This window comes from Phalangium opilio, unplaced genomic scaffold (assembly GCF_054372755.1).
Source record: "Phalangium opilio isolate 3A_F unplaced genomic scaffold, DU_Popi_V2 ptg000019l_1, whole genome shotgun sequence".
Lineage (NCBI taxonomy): Eukaryota > Metazoa > Arthropoda > Arachnida > Opiliones > Phalangiidae > Phalangium > Phalangium opilio.
In genome coordinates, this window is record NW_028324152.1 from 447,672 (window position 1) to 466,813 (window position 19,142).

The window sequence follows — 19,142 nt, forward strand, 5'->3', positions numbered from 1 at the left end:
GCAAACAATAGGGTAAAAGTTCCGATGAGATAATTTAGTTAATTTACTGAAATATTCAGCATTCATATCGCTTCAAAGCAATAGCTCCGTGGGTTAGTGGTTAAAGCGCTTGTCTCGTAAACAGGAGATTATGAGTTCGATTCTCGTCGGAGCCTCGCTGTTATATTACTTGTACTAGATTTCGTAGCTATCAAATTTTGAAAAAATTAAAAATAATAGCTGATTTAGATATGCATGTTTGCAAACAATAGGGTAAAAGTTCCGATGAGGTAATTTAGTTAATTTACTGAAATATTCAGCATTCATACCGCTTCAAAGCAAGGGCTCCGTGGCTTTGTGGTTAAAGCGCCTGTCTAGTAAACAGGAGATCATGAGTTCGATTCTCGTCGGTGCCTCGCTTTTATGATACTTGAACTATATTTCGTAGCTATCAAATTTTGAAAAAATTAAAAATAATAGTTGATTTAGATATGCATTTATGCAAACAATAGGGTAAAAGTTCCGATGAGGTAATTTAGTTAATTTACTGAAATATTCAGCATTCATATCGCTTCAAAGCAAGGGCTCCGTGGCTTAGTGGTTAAAGCGCCTGTCTCGTAAACAGGAGATCATGAGTTCGATTCTCGTCGGAGCCTCGCTGTTATGTTGCTTGAACTATATTTCGTAGCTATCAAATTTTGAAAAAATTAAAAATAATAGTTGATTTAGATATGCATTTATGCAAACAATAGGGTAAAAGTTCCGATGAGATAATTTAGTTAATTTACTGAAATATTCAGCATTCATACCGCTTCAAAGCAAGGGCTCCGTGGCTTTGTGGTTAAAGCGCCTGTCTAGTAAACAGGAGATCACGAGTTCGATTCTCGTCGGTGCCTCGCATTTATGTTACTTACACTATATTTCGTAGCTATATAATTTCGAAAAATTAAAATAATAGGGCAAAAGTTCCGATGAGATAATTTAGTTAATTTTCTGAAATATTCTGCATTCATATCGCTTCAAAGCAAGGGCTCCGTGTTTTAGTGGTTAAAGCGCCTGTCTTGTAAACAGGAGATCATGAGTTCGATTCTCGTCGGAGCCTCGCTGTTATATTACTTGAACTATATTTCGAAGCTATTAAATTTTGAAAAATTAAAAATAATAGTTGATTTAGATATGCATATATGCAAGCAATAGTGTAAAAGTTCCGATGTGATAATTTAGTTAATTTACTGAAATATTCAGCATTCATACCGCTTCAAAGCAAGGGCTCCGTGGCTTTGTGGTTAAAGCGCCTGTCTAGTAAACAGGAGATCATGAGTTCGATTCTCGTCGGAGCCTCGCTGTTATGTTATTTGAACTAGATTTCGTCGCTATAAAAAATTAAAAATAATAGTTGATTTAGATATGCATTTATGCAAACAATAGGTTAAAAGTTCCGATGAGATAATTTAGTTAATTTACTGAAATATTCAGCATTCATATCGCTTCAAAGCAAGGGCACCGTGGCTTAGTGGTTAAAAAGTCTGTCTCGTAAACAGGAGATCATGAGTTCGATTCTCGTCGGAGCCTTGTTGTTATGTTCTTGTACTATTTTTCGTAGCTATTAAATTTGAAAAATTAAAACAATAGGGTAAAAATTCCGATGAGTTAATTTAGTTAAATTACTGGAATATTCAGCATTCATGTCGCTTCAAAGCAAGGGCTCCGTGGCTTAGTGGTTAAAGCGCCTGTCTCGTAAACAGGAGATCATGAGTTCGATTCTCGTCGGAGCCTCGCTGTTATATTACTTGAACTAGATTTCGTAGCTATCAAATTTTGAAAAAATTAAAAATAATAGTTGATTTAGATATGCATTTATGCAAACAATAGGGTAAAAGTTCCGATGAGATAATTTAGTTAATTTACTAAAATATTCAGAATTCATATCGCTTCAAAGCAAGGGCTCCGTGGGTTAGTGGTTAAAGCGCTTGTCTCGTAAACAGGAGATCATGAGTTCGATTCTCGTCGGAGCCTCGCTGTTATATTACTTGAACTAGATTTCGTAGCTATCAAATTTTGAAAAAATTAAAAATAATAGTTGATTTAGATATGCATTTTTGCAAACAATAGGGTAAAAGTTCCGATGAGGTAATTTAGTTAATTTACTGAAATATTCAGCATTCATACCGCTTCAAAGCAAGGGCTCCGTGGCTTTGTGGTTAAAGCGCCTGTCTAGTAAACAGGAGATCATGAGTTCGATTCTCGTCGGTGCCTCGCTTTTATGTTACTTGAACTATATTTCGTAGCTATATAATTTCGAAAAATTAAAATAATAGGGTAAAAGTTCCGATGAGATAATTTAGTTAATTTACTGAAATTATCAGCATTCATATCGCTTCAAAGCAAGGGCTCCGTGGCTTAGTGGTTAAAAAGCCTGTCTCGTAAACAGGAGATCATGAGTTCGATTCTCGTCGGAGCCTTGTTGTTATGTTCTTGTACTATTTTTCGTAGCTATTAAATTTTGAAAAATTAAAACAATAGGGTAAAAATTCCGATGAGTTAATTTAGTTAAATTACTGGAATATACAGCATTCATGTCGCTTCAAAGCAAGGGCTCCGTGGCTTAGTGGTTAAAGCGCCTGTCTCGTAAACAGGAGATCATGAGTTCCATTCTCGTCGGAGCCACGCTTTTATGTTACTTGAACTAGATTTCGTAGCTATTAAATTTTGAAAAATTAAAAATAATAGTTGATTTAGATATGCATATATGCAAACAATAGTGTAAAAGTTCCGATGAGATAATTTAGTTAATTTACTGAAATATTCAGCATTCATATCGCTTCAAAGCAAGGGCTCCGTGGCTTAATGGTTAAAAAGTCTGTCTCGTAAACAGGAGATCATGAGCTCGATTCTCGTCGGAGCCTCGGTGTTATGCTACTTGATCTAGATATCGTAGCTATTTCATTTTGAAAAATTAAAACAATAGGGTAAAAATTCCGATGAGTTATTTTAGTTAAATTACAGTAATATTCTGCATTCATGTCGCTTCAAAGCCAGGGCTCCGTGGCTTAGTGGTTAAAGCGCCTGTCTTGTAAACAGGAGATCATGAGTTCGATTCTGGTCGGAGCCTCGCTGTTATATTACTTGAACTAGATTTCGTAGCTATTAAATTTTGAAAAATTAAAAATATTAGTTGATTTAGATATGCATTTATGCAAACAATAGGGTAAAAGTTCCGATGAGATAATTTAGTTAATTTACTGAAATTATCAGCATTCATATCGCTTCAAAGCAAGGGCTCCGTGGCTTAGTGGTTAAAAAGCCTGTCTCGTAAACAGGAGATCATGAGTTCGATTCTCGTCGGAGCCTTGTTGTTATGTTCTTGTACTATTTTTCGTAGCTATTAAATTTTGAAAAATTAAAACAATAGGGTAAAAATTCCGATGAGTTAATTTAGTTAAATTACTGGAATATTCAGCATTCATGTCGCTTCAAAGCCAGGGCTCCGTGGCTTAGTGGTTAAAGCGCCTGTCTCGTAAACAGGAGATCATGAGTTCGATTCTCGTCGGAGCCTCGGTGTTATGTTACTTGATCTAGATATCGTAGCTATTTCATTTTGAAAAATTAAAACAAGAGGGTAAAAATTCCGATGAGTTAATTTAGTTAGATTACTGAAATATTCTGCATCCATATCGCTTCAAAGCAAGGGCTCGGTGGCTTAGTGGTTAAAGCGCCTGTCTTGTAAACAGGAGATCATGAGTTCGATTCTCGTCGGAGCCTCGCTGTTATATTACTTGAACTAGATTTCGTAGCTATTAAATTTTGAAAAATTAAAAATAATAGTTGATTTAGATATGCATATATGCAAACAATAGTGTAAAAGTTCCGATGAGATAATTTAGTTAATTTACTGAAATATTCAGAATTCATATCGCTTCAAATCAAGGGCTCTGTGGCTTAGTGGTTAAAGCGCCTGCCTCGTAAACAGGAGATCATGAGTTCCATTCTCGTCGGAGCCACGCTTTTATGTTACTTGAACTATATTTCGTAGCTATCAAATTTTGAAAAAAATTAAAAATAATAGTTGATTTAGATATGCATTTATGCAAACAATAGGGTAAAAGTTCCGATGAGATAATTTAGTTAATTTACTGAAATATTCAGCATTCATATCGCTTCAAAGCAAGGGCTCCGTGGCTTAATGGTTAAAAAGTCTGTCTCGTAAACAGGAGATCATGAGTTCGATTCTCGTCGGAGCCTTGTTGTTATGTTCTTGTACTATTTTTCGTAGCTATTAAGTTTTGAAAAATTAAAACAATAGGGTAAAAATTCCGATGAGTTAATTTAGTTAAATTACTGGAATATTCAGCATTCATGTCGCTTCAAAGCAAGGGCTCCGTGGCTTAGTGGTTAAAGCGCCTGTCTCGTAAACAGGAGATCATGAGCTCGATTCTCGTCGGAGCCTCGGTGTTATGCTACTTGATCTAGATATCGTAGCTATTTCATTTTGAAAAATTAAAACAATAGGGTAAAAATTCCGATGAGTTATTTTAGTTAAATTACAGTAATATTCTGCATTCATGTCGCTTCAAAGCCAGGGCTCCGTGGCTTAGTGGTTAAAGCGCCTGTCTTGTAAACAGGAGATCATGAGTTCGATTCTGGTCGGAGCCTCGCTGTTATATTACTTGAATTAGATTTCGTAGCTATTAAATTTTGAAAAATTAAAAATATTAGTTGATTTAGATATGCATTTATGCAAACAATAGGGTAAAAGTTCCGATGAGATAATTTAGTTAATTTACTGAAATTATCAGCATTCATATCGCTTCAAAGCAAGGGCTCCGTGGCTTAGTGGTTAAAAAGCCTGTCTCGTAAACAGGAGATCATGAGTTCGATTCTCGTCGGAGCCTTGTTGTTATGTTCTTGTACTATTTTTCGTAGCTATTAAATTTTGAAAAATTAAAACAATAGGGTAAAAATTCCGATGAGTTAATTTAGTTAAATTACTGGAATATTCAGCATTCATGTAGCTTCAAAGCCAGGGCTCCGTGGTTTAGTGGTTAAAGCGCCTGTCTCGTAAACAGGAGATCATGAGTTCGATTCTCGTCGGAGCCTCGGTGTTATGTTACTTGATCTAGATATCGTAGCTATTTCATTTTGAAAAATTAAAACAAGAGGGTAAAAATTCCGATGAGTTAATTTAGTTAGATTACTGAAATATTCTGCATCCATATCGCTTCAAAGCAAGGGCTCGGTGGCTTAGTGGTTAAAGCGCCTGTCTAGTAAACAGGAGATCATGAGTTCGATTCTCGTCGGAGCCTTGCTGTTATGTTAATTGATCTAGATTTCGAAGCTATTAAAGTTTGAAAAATTAAAACAATAGGGTAAAAATTCCAATGAGTTAATTCAGTTAAATTACTGGAATATTCAGCATTCATGTCGCTTCAAAGCAAGGGCTCCGTGGCTTAGTGGTTAAAGCGCCTGTCTAGCAAACAGGAGATCTTGAGCTCTATTCTCGTCGGAGCCTGGCTTTTAAGTTACTTGAACTAGATTTCGTAGCTATATAATTTTGAAAAATTAAAATAATAGGGCAAAAGTTCCGATGAGATAATTTAGTTAATTTACTGAAATATTCAGCATTCATATCGCCTCAAAGCAAGGGCTCCGTGGTTTAGTGGTTAAAGCGCATGTCTTGTAAACAGGAGAACATGAGTTCGATTCTCGTCGGAGCCTCGCTGTTATGCTACTTGAACTAGATTTCGTAGCTATAAAATTTTGAAAAATTAAAAATAATAGTTGATTTAGATATGCATTTTTGCAAACAATAGGGTAAAAGTTCCGATGAGATAATTTAGTTAATTTACTGAAATATTCCGCATTCATATCGCTTCAAAGCAAGGGCTTTGTGGCTTAGTGGTTAAAGCGACTGTCTAGTAAACAGTAGAGCATGTGTTCGATTCTCATCGGAGCCTCGCTGTTATGTTACTTGAACGAGATTTCCTAGCTATTAAAATTTGAAAAATTAAATATAATAGTTGATTTAGATATGCATTTATGCAAACAATAGGGTAAAAGTTCCGATGAGATAATTTAGTTAATTTACTGAAATATTCAGCATTCATATCGCCTCAAAGCAAGGGCTCCGTGGTTAAGTGGTTAAAGCGCCTGTCTTGTAAACAGGAGAACATGAGTTCGATTCTCGTCGGAGCCTCGCTGTTATGCTACTTGAACTAGATTTCGTAGCTATCAAATTTTGAAAAAATTAAAAATAATAGTTGATTTATGCAAAGAATAGGGTAAGAGTTCCGATGAGATAATTTTGTTAATTTATTGAAATATTCTGCATACATATCGCTTCAAAGCAAGGGCTCCGTGGCTTAGTGGTTAAAAAGCCTGTCTCGTAAACTGGAGATCATGAGTTCGATTCTCGTCGGAGCCTTGATGTTATGTTCATGTACTATTTTTCGTAGCTATTAAATTTTGAAAAATTAAAACAATAGGGTAAAAATTCCGACGAGTTAATTTAGTTAAATTACTGCAATATTTAGCATTCATGTCGCTTCAAAGCAAGGGCTCCGTGGCTCAGTGGTTAAAGCGCCTGTCTTGTAAACAGGAGATCATGAGTTCGATTCTCGTCGGAGCCTCGCTGTTATGCTACTTGAACTAGATTTCGTAGCTATCAAATTTTGAAAAATTAAAAATAATAGATGATTTAGATATGCATATATGCAGACAATGGTGTAAAAGTTCCGATGAGATAATTTAGTTAACTTACTGAAATATTCAGCATTCATATCGCCTCAAAGCAAGGGCTCCGTGGCTTAGTGGTTAAAGCGCCTGTCTTGTAAACATGAGAACATGAGTTCGATTCTCGTCGGAGCCTCGCTGTTATATAACTTGATCTAGATTTCGTTGCTAATAAAATTTGAAAAATTAAAACAATAGGGTAAAAATTCCGATGAGTTAATTTAGTTAAATTACTGGAATATTCAGCATTCATGTCGCTTCAAAGCCAGGGCTCCGTGGCTTAGTGGTTAAAGCGCCTGTCTCGTAAACAGGAGATCATGAGTTCGATTCTCGTCGGAGCCTCGGTGTTATGTTACTTGATCTAGATATCGTAGCTATTTCATTTTGAAAAATTAAAACAAGAGGGTAAAAATTCCGATGAGTTAATTTAGTTAGATTACAGTAATATTCTGCATTCATGTCGCTTCAAAGCAAGGGCTCCGTGGCTTAGTGGTTAAAGCGCCTGTCTAGTAAACAGGAGATCATGAGTTCGATTCTCGTCGGTGCCTCGCTTTTATGTTACTTGAACTAGATTTCGTAGCTATATAATTTTGAAAAATTAAAATAATAGGGCAAAAGTTTCGATGAGATAATTTAGTTAATTTACTGAAATATTCTGCATTCATATCGCTTCAAAGCAAGGGATCGGTGGCTTAGTGGTTAAAGCGCCTGTCTTGTAAACAGGAGATCATGAGTTCGATTCTCGTCGGAGCCTCGCTGTTATATTAATTGAACTAGATTTCGTAGCTATTAAATTTTGAAAAATTAAAAATAATAGTTGATTTAGATATGCATATATGCAAACAATAGTGAAAAGTTCCGATGAGATAATTTAGTTAATTTACTGAAATATTCAGAATTCATATCGCTTCAAATGAAGGGCTCTGTGAGGCTTAGTGGTTAAAGCGCCTGTCTAGAAAACAGGAGATCATGAGTTCGATTCTCGTCGGAGCCTCGCAGTTATGTTACTTGAACTAGATTTCGTAGCTATCAAATTTTGAAAAAATTAAAAATAATAGTTTATTTAGAAATGCATTTATGCAAACAATAGGGTAAAAGTTCCGATGAGATAATTTAGTTAATTTACTGAAATATTCAGCATTCATATCGCTTCAAAGCAAGGGCTCCGTGGCGTAGTGGTTAAAGCGCCTGTCTAGTAAACAGGAGATCATGAGTTCGATTCTCGTCGGAGGCTTGTTGTTATGTTACTTGAACGAGATTTCGTAGCTATTAAAATTTGAAAAACTAAATATAATAGTTGATTCAGATATGTATTTATGCAAACAATAGGGTAAAAGTACCGATGAGATAATTTAGTTAATATACTGAAATATTCTGCATTCATATCGCTTCAAAGCAAGGGCTTTGTGGCTTAGTGGTTAAAGCGATTGTCTAGTAAACAGTAGAGCATGTGTTCGATTCTCATCGGAGCCTCGCTGTTATGTTACTTGAACGAGATTTCGTAGCTATTAAAATTTGAAAAATTAAATATAATAGTTGATTTAGATATGCATATATATGCAAACAATAGTGTAAAAGTTCGGATGAGATAATTTAGTTAATTTACTGAAGTATTCAGCATTCATATCGCCTCAAAGCAAGGGCTCCGTGGCTTAGTGGTTAAAGCGCCTGTCTCGTAAACAGGAGATCATGAGTTCGATTCTCGTCGAAGCCTCGGTGTTATGTTCTTGTACTATTTTTCGTAGCTATTAAATTTTGAAAAATTAAAACAATAGGGTAAAAATTCCGATGAGTTAATTTAGTTAAATTACTGGAATATTCAGCATTCATGTCTCTTCAAAGCAAGGGCTCCGTGGCTTAGTGGTTAAAAAGCCTGTCTCGTAAACAGGAGATCATGAGTTCGATTCTCGTCGGAGCCTTGATGTTATGTTCTTGTACTATTTTTCGTAGCTATTAAATTTTGAAAAATTAAAACAATAGGGTAAAAATTCTGACGAGTTAATTTAGTTAAATTACTGCAATATTTAGCATTCATGTCGCTTCAAAGCAAGGGCTCCGTGGCTCAGTGGTTAAAGCGCCTGTGTTGTAAATAGGAGATCATGAGTTCGATTCTCGTCGGAGCCTCGCTGTTATGCTATTTGAACTAGATTTCGTAGCCATCAAATTTTGAAAAAATTAAAAATAATAGTTGATTTATGCAAACAATAGGGTAAGAGTTCCGATGAGATAATTTAGTTAATTTACTGAAATATTCTGCATTCATATCGCTTCAAAGCAAGGGCTCCGTGGCTGAGTGGTTAAAGCGCCTGTCTAGTAAACAGGAGATCATGAGTTCGATTCTCGTCGGAGCCTCGCTGTTATGTTACTTGAACTAGATTTCGTAGCTATCAAATTTTGAAAAAATTAAAAATAATAGTTGATTTATGTAAACAATAGGGTAGGAGTTCCGATGAGATAATTTAGTTAATTTATTGAAATATTCTGCATTCATATCACTTCAAAGCAAGGGCTCCGTGGCGTAGTGGTTAAAGCGCCTGTCTAGTAAACAGGAGATCATGAGTTCGATTCTCGTCGGAGGCTTGTTGTTATGTTACTTGAACGAGATTTCGTAGCTATTAAAATTTGAAAAACTAAATATAATAGTTGATTCAGATATGTATTTATGCAAACAATAGGGTAAAAGTACCGATGAGATAATTTAGTTAATTTACTGAAATATTCTGCATTCATATCGCTTCAAAGCAAGGGCTTTGTGGCTTAGTGGTTAAAGCGATTGTCTAGTAAACAGTAGAGCATGTGTTCGATTCTCATCGGAGCCTCGCTGTTATGTTACTTGAACGAGATTTCGTAGCTATTAAAATTTGAAAAATTAAATATAATAGTTGATTTAGATATGCATATATATGCAAACAATAGTGTAAAAGTTCGGATGAGATAATTTAGTTAATTTACTGAAATATTCAGCATTCATATCGCCTCAAAGCAAGGGCTCCGTGGCTTAGTGGTTAAAGCGCCTGTCTCGTAAACAGGAGATCATGAGTTCGATTCTCGTCGAAGCCTCGGTGTTATGTTCTTGTACTATTTTTCGTAGCTATTAAATTTTGAAAAATTAAAACAATAGGGTAAAAATTCCGATGAGTTAATTTAGTTAAATTACTGGAATATTCAGCATTCATGTCTCTTCAAAGCAAGGGCTCCGTGGCTTAGTGGTTAAAAAGCCTGTCTCGTAAACAGGAGATCATGAGTTCGATTCTCGTCGGAGCCTTGATGTTATGTTCTTGTACTATTTTTCGTAGCTATTAAATTTTGAAAAATTAAAACAATAGGGTAAAAATTCTGACGAGTTAATTTAGTTAAATTACTGCAATATTTAGCATTCATGTCGCTTCAAAGCAAGGGCTCCGTGGCTCAGTGGTTAAAGCGCCTGTGTTGTAAATAGGAGATCATGAGTTCGATTCTCGTCGGAGCCTCGCTGTTATGCTATTTGAACTAGATTTCTTAGCCATCAAATTTTGAAAAAATTAAAAATAATAGTTGATTTATGCAAACAATAGGGTAAGAGTTCCGATGAGATAATTTAGTTAATTTACTGAAATATTCTGCATTCATATCGCTTCAAAGCAAGGGCTCCGTGGCTGAGTGGTTAAAGCGCAGTCTAGTAAACAGGAGATCATGAGTTCGATTCTCGTCGGAGCCTCGCTGTTATGTTACTTGAACTAGATTTCGTAGCTATCAAATTTTGAAAAAATTAAAAATAATAGTTGATTTATGTAAACAATAGGGTAGGAGTTCCGATGAGATAATTTAGTTAATTTATTGAAATATTCTGCATTCATATCGCTTCAAAGCAAGGGCTCCGTGGCTTAGTGGTTATAGCGCCTGTCTAGTAAACAGGAGATCATGAGTTCGATTTGTCAAATCTAAGATTCTAAACTTAACTTTATATTTAAAAAATGCTCCTTACTTCTGCCATACAATACTAAATTTACAAGTGCCATTCTTAAAAGATCTATACAACCCTTTCCCCTTTGTATAAATTGAAAAGCATATCTAGCTACGTAAATAACCATCCCTTATAATCCCTTTCGACCTCTGACATTTTTACAAACACACGTGCAAAACAAGTTCAAGTACCTTAACTTTTTTCACCTTTGACCTCACCTGTAAAATCTATAAAAACGCGCCTCTCCCATTATTTCGGTAGCAGAACTTTTTGGTCACTCTCGCTAAGACACCATACTCTCGCTCTAGGTTAAGCCTCGCTTATAGGCTAACCTCTCTTTCGCGTTAGGACTTGAAATTCAAAACAGTCCTAACCAGGCTACGGCCTTCGAAAGTTTCAGACCCTCGCGTCTTTAGTTTTTTTTAGTTGAATTCCCCCGACCCTCGTGTCCGTTAACTTAGTCGTTTTTTTTGCATTTATCAGTTTTTTGTTTAATAAAACTCAAGTTATTTTTTATTGATTTAAATCGCTTCGCTTTTTTATCGCTTTAACGAAACCCATAACGCGTCCACTAATTTACGAACCAGCCTACCAAAAACCTTTAGATTTCAGTAACCGCTTCCACATTTTTTTACCGACCAACCCGGGATAATTAGTAACGCGTTCGCCACTCCGCTTTAATCGCTTAAATTACGCTTTCGTGAACCGAACTCTAACTTATTTCGTGAGTAAAAACTTTAAAACTTAAAAACAATGGATGAATTTACGCGCCTAAAATCCAAACGTACGGGAACCAAGCAATCCGCGTCTCGCGCTAAAAACAGTTTAGAAACCGAGTTAGGAAAGCCTAATCCCGATTACGCCGCTATAGAAGGGTACCTCGCTATCCTTAAAACAAAAGAAATTAGCCTCGTTAACATAAATGAGGCAATGGAGCCTCTTTTTCCCACCGCGCTTGAGATGGAAAAAGACCAGCAAACATCACAGGACCATATCGATGACCTCATTATAACCCAATCACGAGGACGACGCGCTCTCGAGGTCCACAATCAAGCCGCTACCGCTATAGCAGCTGCCGCTAGCCTCGCCGCGAGCTCCCCGACGAACAGCACCCTAATCACCACGCCGACCGGGTCGCAAACACCAGCCGGCAACGGGCAGCAGACCCCGTTGACCGGACCTCCATCGCCTACCGGTAGCGGCACGCCGATGCCGCCGCCCGGAATTCTAACGCTCACCGGGAGCGGAACCCCAAACCAACCGAGTGCCGGCCAGATGACTGCCGCGCCACCGAATACCGCTCCAGCCATAAGACTGCCAAAATTAGAAATCCGACGATTCTCGGGAGAAATCAACGATTGGCAGAACTTCTGGGCGCATTATGAATGCTCTATTCATAATAACCCGACTCTCTCCAAACCAGAGAAATTCAGTTACCTCATTTCGTATTTAGAAGGCCTCGCTCTAGACGCAGTAAACGGTTTATCGCTATCAGACGCAAACTACGATTACGCAATCTCCGAACTAATAAGAAGATTTGGCCGTAAACAAATGCTAGTTTCAGAGTACATGCACAACCTACTCTGCCTGCCAGCTGTAAAAAAGTCCAGCGACTTGGCTGGTCTACGGAAACTCTACGACACGTGTATGTTGCAGATAAGAAGCCTGGAAAACGTACAGGTCATTGACCAAACTTACGGGAGCCTGCTTTGTCCAATCATTACACAACGACTCCCGGAAGACATTACGCTAGCATTCAGCCGAGAACACGACGCAGTTGGCCAATTACGAATTGCCGACATAATGAACTTTCTACAAAAAGAAATCTCAAGCAGGGAACGCGCCTCCGTCTTAACGCGCTCGACCGCTCAAAACTTAGATCGGAGATTCTCCGAACCTGATCGCAGACCCCCCGAAAGACCGTCGCAATCGCGGGACTTTAGTCGATACGATAGCCGAAGGCCAAGGCCTCCGCTCGGGGCTGCCGCGCTAACCGTGAACACCGGAACTAAATCCTGCCTCTACTGCGGAAAAAGTGATCACACCACTACGCAGTGTACCGAACTATCGATTCAAGACAAAAAAGCCCTACTTAGCCAGAAAAAGCGCTGCTTTATTTGTCTTCGGGACCAACATCAAGCTCGCGAGTGCACCTCCAGATTTCGCACGTGTAAGAAATGTGGAGGACGTCATCACTCAAGTATCTGTGATCGAACCGAGACGCGTATCGCGAATAACCCTCCCCAAAACCCGCAAATCGAAAGTGGAGTATCGCAGATGACAGCCGTTGTCACTAGAAAAAAGACTGAAGCCGTGTTCCTGCAAACCGCTTTAGCAGAAGCCAGTCGCCCAGGTGAAACCGACCATAAATCAGTCAGATGCCTACTCGACACCGGTAGCCACGTGACATTTATCAAAGAAGCCGTATCTCGAGAACTTGGACTACAGATTCTATCCGAAGAATTCCTAGAAACCAACAGTTTCGGAAGCCAGACGTCAGAGAGAGCCCTGAGACGAAAGGTGCAACTAGAACTGAGAAGCCGCCACAATCCCGAGAAAAGCGTTCTCATTCAAGCCTACGAAACACCGACAATCTGTGGGTCAGTTTTCATCGTACCTGGTGCCGAGCTCGCTACCGAATTCCAAAAGCGCAATCTCCTCATGGCAGACCTGACCACGGTAGAAGTTGGACATAATAACCAACATTCTATCGACGTACTTATAGGCGCGGATTATTTATGGGCTGTCGCAAGCGGAAGAAGCCAACGGTTCGGGCCTACTCTTACCGCGCTAGAAACCATCTTTGGTTGGACACTCAAAGGCCCAGCTACGGTAGCCGCACGTGACATAGGAGTAAACGCGATCTCTATCATGCTTGTCAACACGATCGCGCCTCAAGAGGAAGAAGCCATCTCAACCCAACTTCGCGCCTTTTGGGAACTGGAATCTTTCGGTATACGCGAAAACGACGAAGATAAAGATTTGGGAAGCAAAACGCTTGAAAGGTTCGCTAAATCCACGGTTTTCGAAAACGGCCGCTACGCCGTCGCGTTACCCTTCAAACCGAGCAACCTAAAATTAGGTGACAACTACGCTATTGCCGCTAAACGCACCTCGAACCTAATTTTAAAGCTTCGCAAAAATCCCGTTGATTTTATCGAATATAATCAAATTATAAAAGATCAAATCTCCACCGGCGTTGTCGAGAAAGTCGATCCGGTCACGAAAACAATCGGGCCGCTATATTATCTACCGCACCGCTCCGTAGTCAGGGAAGCCAGTACGACCACCAGAACCCGTATCGTTTATGATGCATCTTCGCACGCGCCAAATGTTTCGAGCCCCAACGCTTGCCTCGAAGCTGGCCCCAATCTCAATCCGGAGCTATACGATATTCTCATTCGCTTTCGTGAGAAAAGAATAGCCTTCACCGCTGACGTAACCAAGGCATTCCTGCAAATCGAAATTCAAGAACAAGACAGAGATGCCCTACGATTCTTATGGGTTGACGTCGACAGCCCATTCGGAAGCCACGCGCTATAAACCTACAGAATGACACGCGTCCCCTTCGGCGCTACTTCTAGCCCGTTTCTCTTGGCAGCCACCCTACGCCTGTACGCTAAAAAATATCTCGAAGTCCACCCGGAAGCAAGCGCAATTTTAGACGACTCTATGTACGTCGACGACTTGGCTTCAAACGCTGACACTGACCGAGAAGCCTTGCGTTTAACTTCAGAAGTGGAGAAAATCATGCTAGACGCCGGTATGAAACTAACCAAGTGGCAAACTAACTCAACTAAGCTGAGAGAGGTACTCGCCAAGAAAAATCCCGCAGCTAAACCAGCCAATCATCAAACGTCCTTCGCACCATCCAAAGTCCTTGGGCTTACATGGGACAGCTCAGAAGACGTTCTAACCTTCGAGATTAAAGACCTTTTGAAGTTTATCCAGAGCCGAGATAACACTAAAAGATGGGTACTGAAGTCAGTCGCTAAAATCTTCGACCCACTTGGCTTCCTCGCTCCCTTCGCAGTACGAGCCAAACTTATCTTCCAACAACTCTGGGAACAAGGTTTGTCCTGGGACGAGCCCCTGCCTGACGACGTAGCTGAACCATTTGAAGCCTGGTGCTGCGAACTTAAAGATCTCACAGCTATTAAAATACCCCGCCACTACTACCAGGGAACCGCCGAAATCGCCGCCGACAGTATCGAACTTCACTGCTTTTCGGACGCAAGCCCTAAAGCGTACGCCGCCGTAGCATACTTCAGCTACCGGAGCAAGGAAGGACAATTCGCGTCAACCTTAATCACGGCAAAATCTCGAGTAGCCCCGCTAAAAAGACTAACGCTTCCCCGACTCGAGCTGATGGGAGCTCTTCTCGCCGCCAAACTAGTCAATCACTTGCTGACCGTTCTGAAAATCAAGCCGAAGAAAATTCACATGTGGAGCGACTCAAAGATAACCCTAGGCTGGATCAAAGGATCCGCTGACAGATGGAAGCCGTTCATAGCTAACCGCGTGAGTGAGATACAAACTATTTCTAACCCTATGAATTAGAATCATTGCAAAGGCACGGACAACCCTGCCGACCTTCCTACACGCGGACGGAAAGTAATTGACCTCGCGAAAGACCCTTTCTGGTGGCATGGCCCTATCTGGCTTCGAGAAAACGCGCCGAATCAGAACGAAAACCTGTCCACCGAAGTCAATTTCGAGGACGTTCAAGAAGAATTAAGGAGTACTTCGCTTACAATGACGATAACGACCCCGCCTAAAGAGTCCCTTATCAACATCAACGCTTTCAATTCGCTGAAAAACCTATACCGTCTCACTGCATGGCTTCTACGTTTCCCTCATAACCTTCGCTTCAAGGATCAGAGACGTACGGGAGAGCTAACCGCCGACGAAATTCGCCTTGCCGAAATCTATTGGGTCCGCACTACCCAAAAGGAGCAGTTCCCGGAAGAAGTACAATGCCTCGTCAACGGACAATCTATCGCTAAGGACTCTAAGGTCCTGACTCTACATCCACACCTGGATAATCACGGTCTCCTACGCATTGGAGGTCGACTAAAAGGCAGCGAGCTCTCACACGCTGAACGTCAGCCATGGCTTCTCGCTCATAACCACCCATTTACGGAACTTCTTGTCAAAAACGCCCATGAGAAGGTCATGCACGCCGGCGTTGTCATAACAACGGTGTCGCTACGCGAAAAGTTTTGGATCATCAAGTCGCGCAGTTTCGTGAGTTCCATTCTTAAAAATTGCAACGTCTGCAAATATTTTCGCGTAAAACCCTCGGACGCAGTAATGGCCCCCTTGCCAGAGTTTCGTACGACCCAAACGCCCGCTTTCGAGAACTGTGGATTGGACTTCGCCGGTCCTCTCTACACGCGAGACAATGTAAAATGCTACGTCGCTCAATTCACTTGTGCCGTTACAAGAGCGGTGCACCTCGAACTTGTATCTGACCAGTCCACAGATACCTTTCTCCTCGCTTTCAGGAGATTCGTCTCGCGTCGCGGAATAGTAAAACATGTCTACTCAGACAACGCTAAAACTTTTAAACGCGCCAAAACTAATCTCAGTGATCTATGGAAAAACGTGGACAGTCCGGAAGTCGCTCGCTATTTCGGAAACCACCAAATCGCTTGGACCTTCATTGCCGACCGTGCCGCGTGGTGGGGCGGCTTTTGGGAAAGACTTGTCGGATCGGTTAAAAACGCGCTTCGCAAAACTATCGGTCGCGCTAAGCTATCTTTCGAAGATATAGCAACGACACTCACAGAAGCCGAGGCCGCAATTAACTCTCGACCCATCACTTTCGTTTCGGAGGATCCGCACGAGCCAGCACCTCTGACGCCAAATCACGTCCTACTCGGAGACCGGATGGTCGGTCTACCGTCCAGAACCTACCCCAAGATGGCCGATACCCCAGTCAACAGGAAAGACCTGACACGCCGCTTAAAATATCGCCAAACGATAGCAAATGGCTTCTGGAAGAGATGGAGGTCCGATTATCTCTTACAACTAAGGACAGCACACCATAGAACGAACAATCAGCCCACTACACCGCTTAAAGCTGGAGACGTCGTTCTAATTGGAGAGGACAAAATGCCTCGCCTCTCTTGGAAATTAGGAGTCGTGGACGAAACCTTCATGGGCCGCGACGGCCACGTACGATCCTGTATGGTGAGAATGCCTGACGGCACAAAACTACGAAGACCTATACAACTTCTGTACAATCTTGAACTCTAAGTGAATCGCTTTAATGAACATTTTAATTGAACTCTTAGTTCAATCGGGGGGAGCATGTCAAATCTAAGATTCTAAACTTAACTTTATATTTAAAAAATGCTCCTTACTTCAGATTATAAACTTCTGCCATACAATACTAAATTTACAAGTGCCATTCTTAAAAGATCTATACAACCCTTTCCCCTTTGTATAAATTGAAAAGCATATCTAGCTACGTAAATAACCATCCCTTATAATCCCTTTCGACCTCTGTCATTTTTACGAACACACGTGCAAAACAAGTTCAAGTACCTTAACTTTTTTCACCTTTGACCTCACCTGTAAAAGCTAAAAAAACGCGCCTCTCCCATTATTTCGGTAGCAGAACTTTTTGGTCACTCTCGCTAAGACACCATACTCTCGCTCTAGGTTAAGCCTCGCTTATAGGCTAACCTCTCTTTCGCTTTGGCTACGCTCTGCGTTAGGACTTGAAATTCAAAACAGTCCTAACCAGGCTACGGCCTTCGAAAGTTTCAGACCCTCGCGTCTTTAGTTTTTTTTAGTTGAATTCCCCCGACCCTCGTGTCCGTTAACTTAGTCGTTTTTTTTGCATTTATCAGTTTTTTGTTTAATAAAACTCAAGTTATTTTTTATTGATTTAAATCGCTTCGCTTTTTTATCGCTTTAACGAAACCCATAACGCGTCCACTAATTTACGAACCAGCCTACCAAAAACCTTTAGATTTCAGTAACCGCTTCCACACGATTCTCGTCGGAGCCTCGCTGTTATGTTACTTGATCTAGATTTCGTAGCTATTAAATTTTGAAAAATTAAAAATAATAGTTGATTTAGATATGCATATATGCAAACAATAGTGTAAAAGTTCCGATGAGATAATTTAGTTAATTTACTGAAATATTCAGCATTCATATCGCTTCAAAGCAAGGGCTTTGTGGCTTAGTGGTTAAAGCGACTGTCTAGTAAACAGTAGAGCATGTGTTCGATTCTCATCGGAGCCTCGCTGTTATGTTACTTGAACGAGATTTCGTAGCTATTAAAATTTGAAAAATTAAATATAATAGTCGATTTAGATATGCATATATGCAAACAATAGTGTAAAAGTTCCGATGAGATAATTTAGTTAATTTACTGAAATATTCAGCATTCATATCGCCTCAAAGCAAGGGCTCCGTGGCTTAGTGGTTAAAGCGCCTGTCTTGTAAACAGGAGAACATGAGTTCGATTCTCGTCGGAGCCTCGCTGTTATGCTACTTGAACTAGATTTCGTAGCTATCAAATTTTGAAAAAATTAAAAATAATAGTTGATTTATGCAAACAATAGGGTAAGAGTTCCGATGAGATAATTTAGTTAATTTATTGAAAAATTCTGCATTCATATCGCTTCAAAGCAAGGGCTCCGTGTCGTAGTGGTTAAAGCGCCTGTCTCGTAAACAGGAGATCATGAGTTCGATTTTCGTCGAAGCCTCGGTGTTATGTTCTTGTACTATTTTTCGTAGCTATTAAAGTTTGAAAAATGAAAACAATAGGGTAAAAATTCCGATGAGTTAATTTAGTTAAATTACTGGAATATTCAGCATTCATGTCTCTGCAAAGCAAGGGCTCCGTGGCTTAGTGGTTAAAAAGCCTGTCTCGTAAACAGGAGATCATGAGTTCGATTCTCGTCGGAGCCTTGAGGTTATGTTCTTGTACTATTTTTCGTAGCTATTAAATTTTGAAAAATTAAAAATAATAGTTGATTTAGATATTCATATATGCAAACAATAGTGTAAAAGTTCCGATGAGATAATTTAGTTAATTTACTGAAATATTCAGCATTCATATCGCTTCAAAGCAAGGGCTTTGTGGCTTAGTGGTTAAAGCGACTGTCCAGTAAACAGTAGAGCATGTGTTCGATTCTCATCGGAGCCTCGCTGTTATGTTACTTGAACGAGATTTCGTAACTATTAAAATTTGAAAAATTAAATGTAATAGTTGATTTAGATATGCATATATGCAAACAATAGTGTAAAAGTTCCGATGAGATAATTTAGTTAATTTACTGAAATATTCAGCATTCATATCGCCTCAAAGCAAGGGCTCCGTGGCTTAGTGGTTAAAGCGCCTGTCTTGTAAACAGGAGAACATGAGTTCGATTCTCGTCGGAGCCTCGCTGTTATGCTACTTGAACTAGATTTCGTAGCTATCAAATTTTGAAAAAATTAAAAATAATAGTTGATTTATGCAAACAAT

General features: G+C 39.7%; 2 protein-coding genes and 34 non-coding genes across 36 annotated transcripts; all 36 read left to right on the forward strand.

Moving 5' to 3' along the window:
• Nucleotides 1-562: 562 nt before the first annotated feature.
• TRNAT-CGU (transfer RNA threonine (anticodon CGU)) lies at nt 563-635 on the forward strand. The gene has a single exon. It is a non-coding gene; the product is annotated as a tRNA-Thr (tRNA).
• Nucleotides 636-1,008: 373 nt separating this feature from the next.
• On the forward strand, nt 1,009-1,081 carry TRNAT-UGU (transfer RNA threonine (anticodon UGU)). Its single transcript has one exon. It is a non-coding gene; the product is annotated as a tRNA-Thr (tRNA).
• Nucleotides 1,082-1,682: 601 nt separating this feature from the next.
• TRNAT-CGU (transfer RNA threonine (anticodon CGU)) lies at nt 1,683-1,755 on the forward strand. The gene has a single exon. It is a non-coding gene; the product is annotated as a tRNA-Thr (tRNA).
• Nucleotides 1,756-1,922: 167 nt separating this feature from the next.
• Nucleotides 1,923-1,995, forward strand: TRNAT-CGU (transfer RNA threonine (anticodon CGU)). The gene has a single exon. It is a non-coding gene; the product is annotated as a tRNA-Thr (tRNA).
• A 373-nt stretch (nt 1,996-2,368) lies between these two features.
• Nucleotides 2,369-2,441, forward strand: TRNAT-CGU (transfer RNA threonine (anticodon CGU)). Its single transcript has one exon. It is a non-coding gene; the product is annotated as a tRNA-Thr (tRNA).
• A 132-nt stretch (nt 2,442-2,573) lies between these two features.
• TRNAT-CGU (transfer RNA threonine (anticodon CGU)) lies at nt 2,574-2,646 on the forward strand. Its single transcript has one exon. It is a non-coding gene; the product is annotated as a tRNA-Thr (tRNA).
• Nucleotides 2,647-3,018: 372 nt separating this feature from the next.
• TRNAT-UGU (transfer RNA threonine (anticodon UGU)) lies at nt 3,019-3,091 on the forward strand. The gene has a single exon. It is a non-coding gene; the product is annotated as a tRNA-Thr (tRNA).
• A 166-nt stretch (nt 3,092-3,257) lies between these two features.
• On the forward strand, nt 3,258-3,330 carry TRNAT-CGU (transfer RNA threonine (anticodon CGU)). Its single transcript has one exon. It is a non-coding gene; the product is annotated as a tRNA-Thr (tRNA).
• A 132-nt stretch (nt 3,331-3,462) lies between these two features.
• On the forward strand, nt 3,463-3,535 carry TRNAT-CGU (transfer RNA threonine (anticodon CGU)). Its single transcript has one exon. It is a non-coding gene; the product is annotated as a tRNA-Thr (tRNA).
• Nucleotides 3,536-3,668: 133 nt separating this feature from the next.
• Nucleotides 3,669-3,741, forward strand: TRNAT-UGU (transfer RNA threonine (anticodon UGU)). The gene has a single exon. It is a non-coding gene; the product is annotated as a tRNA-Thr (tRNA).
• A 166-nt stretch (nt 3,742-3,907) lies between these two features.
• Nucleotides 3,908-3,980, forward strand: TRNAT-CGU (transfer RNA threonine (anticodon CGU)). The gene has a single exon. It is a non-coding gene; the product is annotated as a tRNA-Thr (tRNA).
• Nucleotides 3,981-4,353: 373 nt separating this feature from the next.
• On the forward strand, nt 4,354-4,426 carry TRNAT-CGU (transfer RNA threonine (anticodon CGU)). Its single transcript has one exon. It is a non-coding gene; the product is annotated as a tRNA-Thr (tRNA).
• Nucleotides 4,427-4,559: 133 nt separating this feature from the next.
• On the forward strand, nt 4,560-4,632 carry TRNAT-UGU (transfer RNA threonine (anticodon UGU)). The gene has a single exon. It is a non-coding gene; the product is annotated as a tRNA-Thr (tRNA).
• A 166-nt stretch (nt 4,633-4,798) lies between these two features.
• Nucleotides 4,799-4,871, forward strand: TRNAT-CGU (transfer RNA threonine (anticodon CGU)). Its single transcript has one exon. It is a non-coding gene; the product is annotated as a tRNA-Thr (tRNA).
• A 132-nt stretch (nt 4,872-5,003) lies between these two features.
• On the forward strand, nt 5,004-5,076 carry TRNAT-CGU (transfer RNA threonine (anticodon CGU)). The gene has a single exon. It is a non-coding gene; the product is annotated as a tRNA-Thr (tRNA).
• Nucleotides 5,077-5,209: 133 nt separating this feature from the next.
• TRNAT-AGU (transfer RNA threonine (anticodon AGU)) lies at nt 5,210-5,282 on the forward strand. Its single transcript has one exon. It is a non-coding gene; the product is annotated as a tRNA-Thr (tRNA).
• A 339-nt stretch (nt 5,283-5,621) lies between these two features.
• On the forward strand, nt 5,622-5,694 carry TRNAT-UGU (transfer RNA threonine (anticodon UGU)). Its single transcript has one exon. It is a non-coding gene; the product is annotated as a tRNA-Thr (tRNA).
• Nucleotides 5,695-6,099: 405 nt separating this feature from the next.
• TRNAT-UGU (transfer RNA threonine (anticodon UGU)) lies at nt 6,100-6,172 on the forward strand. The gene has a single exon. It is a non-coding gene; the product is annotated as a tRNA-Thr (tRNA).
• A 360-nt stretch (nt 6,173-6,532) lies between these two features.
• Nucleotides 6,533-6,605, forward strand: TRNAT-UGU (transfer RNA threonine (anticodon UGU)). Its single transcript has one exon. It is a non-coding gene; the product is annotated as a tRNA-Thr (tRNA).
• A 166-nt stretch (nt 6,606-6,771) lies between these two features.
• Nucleotides 6,772-6,844, forward strand: TRNAT-UGU (transfer RNA threonine (anticodon UGU)). Its single transcript has one exon. It is a non-coding gene; the product is annotated as a tRNA-Thr (tRNA).
• Nucleotides 6,845-6,977: 133 nt separating this feature from the next.
• TRNAT-CGU (transfer RNA threonine (anticodon CGU)) lies at nt 6,978-7,050 on the forward strand. Its single transcript has one exon. It is a non-coding gene; the product is annotated as a tRNA-Thr (tRNA).
• A 133-nt stretch (nt 7,051-7,183) lies between these two features.
• On the forward strand, nt 7,184-7,256 carry TRNAT-AGU (transfer RNA threonine (anticodon AGU)). Its single transcript has one exon. It is a non-coding gene; the product is annotated as a tRNA-Thr (tRNA).
• A 133-nt stretch (nt 7,257-7,389) lies between these two features.
• On the forward strand, nt 7,390-7,462 carry TRNAT-UGU (transfer RNA threonine (anticodon UGU)). The gene has a single exon. It is a non-coding gene; the product is annotated as a tRNA-Thr (tRNA).
• Nucleotides 7,463-7,627: 165 nt separating this feature from the next.
• Nucleotides 7,628-7,702, forward strand: TRNAS-AGA (transfer RNA serine (anticodon AGA)). Its single transcript has one exon. It is a non-coding gene; the product is annotated as a tRNA-Ser (tRNA).
• A 647-nt stretch (nt 7,703-8,349) lies between these two features.
• Nucleotides 8,350-8,422, forward strand: TRNAT-CGU (transfer RNA threonine (anticodon CGU)). Its single transcript has one exon. It is a non-coding gene; the product is annotated as a tRNA-Thr (tRNA).
• A 132-nt stretch (nt 8,423-8,554) lies between these two features.
• TRNAT-CGU (transfer RNA threonine (anticodon CGU)) lies at nt 8,555-8,627 on the forward strand. Its single transcript has one exon. It is a non-coding gene; the product is annotated as a tRNA-Thr (tRNA).
• A 132-nt stretch (nt 8,628-8,759) lies between these two features.
• Nucleotides 8,760-8,832, forward strand: TRNAT-UGU (transfer RNA threonine (anticodon UGU)). The gene has a single exon. It is a non-coding gene; the product is annotated as a tRNA-Thr (tRNA).
• A 155-nt stretch (nt 8,833-8,987) lies between these two features.
• Nucleotides 8,988-9,060, forward strand: TRNAT-AGU (transfer RNA threonine (anticodon AGU)). The gene has a single exon. It is a non-coding gene; the product is annotated as a tRNA-Thr (tRNA).
• Nucleotides 9,061-9,695: 635 nt separating this feature from the next.
• Nucleotides 9,696-9,768, forward strand: TRNAT-CGU (transfer RNA threonine (anticodon CGU)). Its single transcript has one exon. It is a non-coding gene; the product is annotated as a tRNA-Thr (tRNA).
• A 132-nt stretch (nt 9,769-9,900) lies between these two features.
• Nucleotides 9,901-9,973, forward strand: TRNAT-CGU (transfer RNA threonine (anticodon CGU)). Its single transcript has one exon. It is a non-coding gene; the product is annotated as a tRNA-Thr (tRNA).
• Nucleotides 9,974-10,105: 132 nt separating this feature from the next.
• On the forward strand, nt 10,106-10,178 carry TRNAT-UGU (transfer RNA threonine (anticodon UGU)). The gene has a single exon. It is a non-coding gene; the product is annotated as a tRNA-Thr (tRNA).
• Nucleotides 10,179-11,404: 1,226 nt separating this feature from the next.
• LOC149697641 (uncharacterized) lies at nt 11,405-14,194 on the forward strand. The gene has a single exon (XM_089867228.1). The coding sequence runs from the start codon at nt 11,405-11,407 to the stop codon at nt 14,192-14,194; it is 2,790 nt and encodes a 929-aa protein (XP_089723354.1).
• A 9-nt stretch (nt 14,195-14,203) lies between these two features.
• LOC149697642 (uncharacterized) lies at nt 14,204-16,912 on the forward strand. The gene is made up of 2 exons (XM_089867229.1): nt 14,204-15,172; nt 15,338-16,912. The coding sequence occupies exons 1-2, from the start codon at nt 14,204-14,206 to the stop codon at nt 16,910-16,912; spliced, it is 2,544 nt and encodes an 847-aa protein (XP_089723355.1).
• Nucleotides 16,913-18,077: 1,165 nt separating this feature from the next.
• On the forward strand, nt 18,078-18,150 carry TRNAT-UGU (transfer RNA threonine (anticodon UGU)). The gene has a single exon. It is a non-coding gene; the product is annotated as a tRNA-Thr (tRNA).
• A 360-nt stretch (nt 18,151-18,510) lies between these two features.
• Nucleotides 18,511-18,583, forward strand: TRNAT-CGU (transfer RNA threonine (anticodon CGU)). The gene has a single exon. It is a non-coding gene; the product is annotated as a tRNA-Thr (tRNA).
• Nucleotides 18,584-18,987: 404 nt separating this feature from the next.
• TRNAT-UGU (transfer RNA threonine (anticodon UGU)) lies at nt 18,988-19,060 on the forward strand. The gene has a single exon. It is a non-coding gene; the product is annotated as a tRNA-Thr (tRNA).
• The last annotated feature ends 82 nt before the right edge of the window (nt 19,061-19,142 follow it).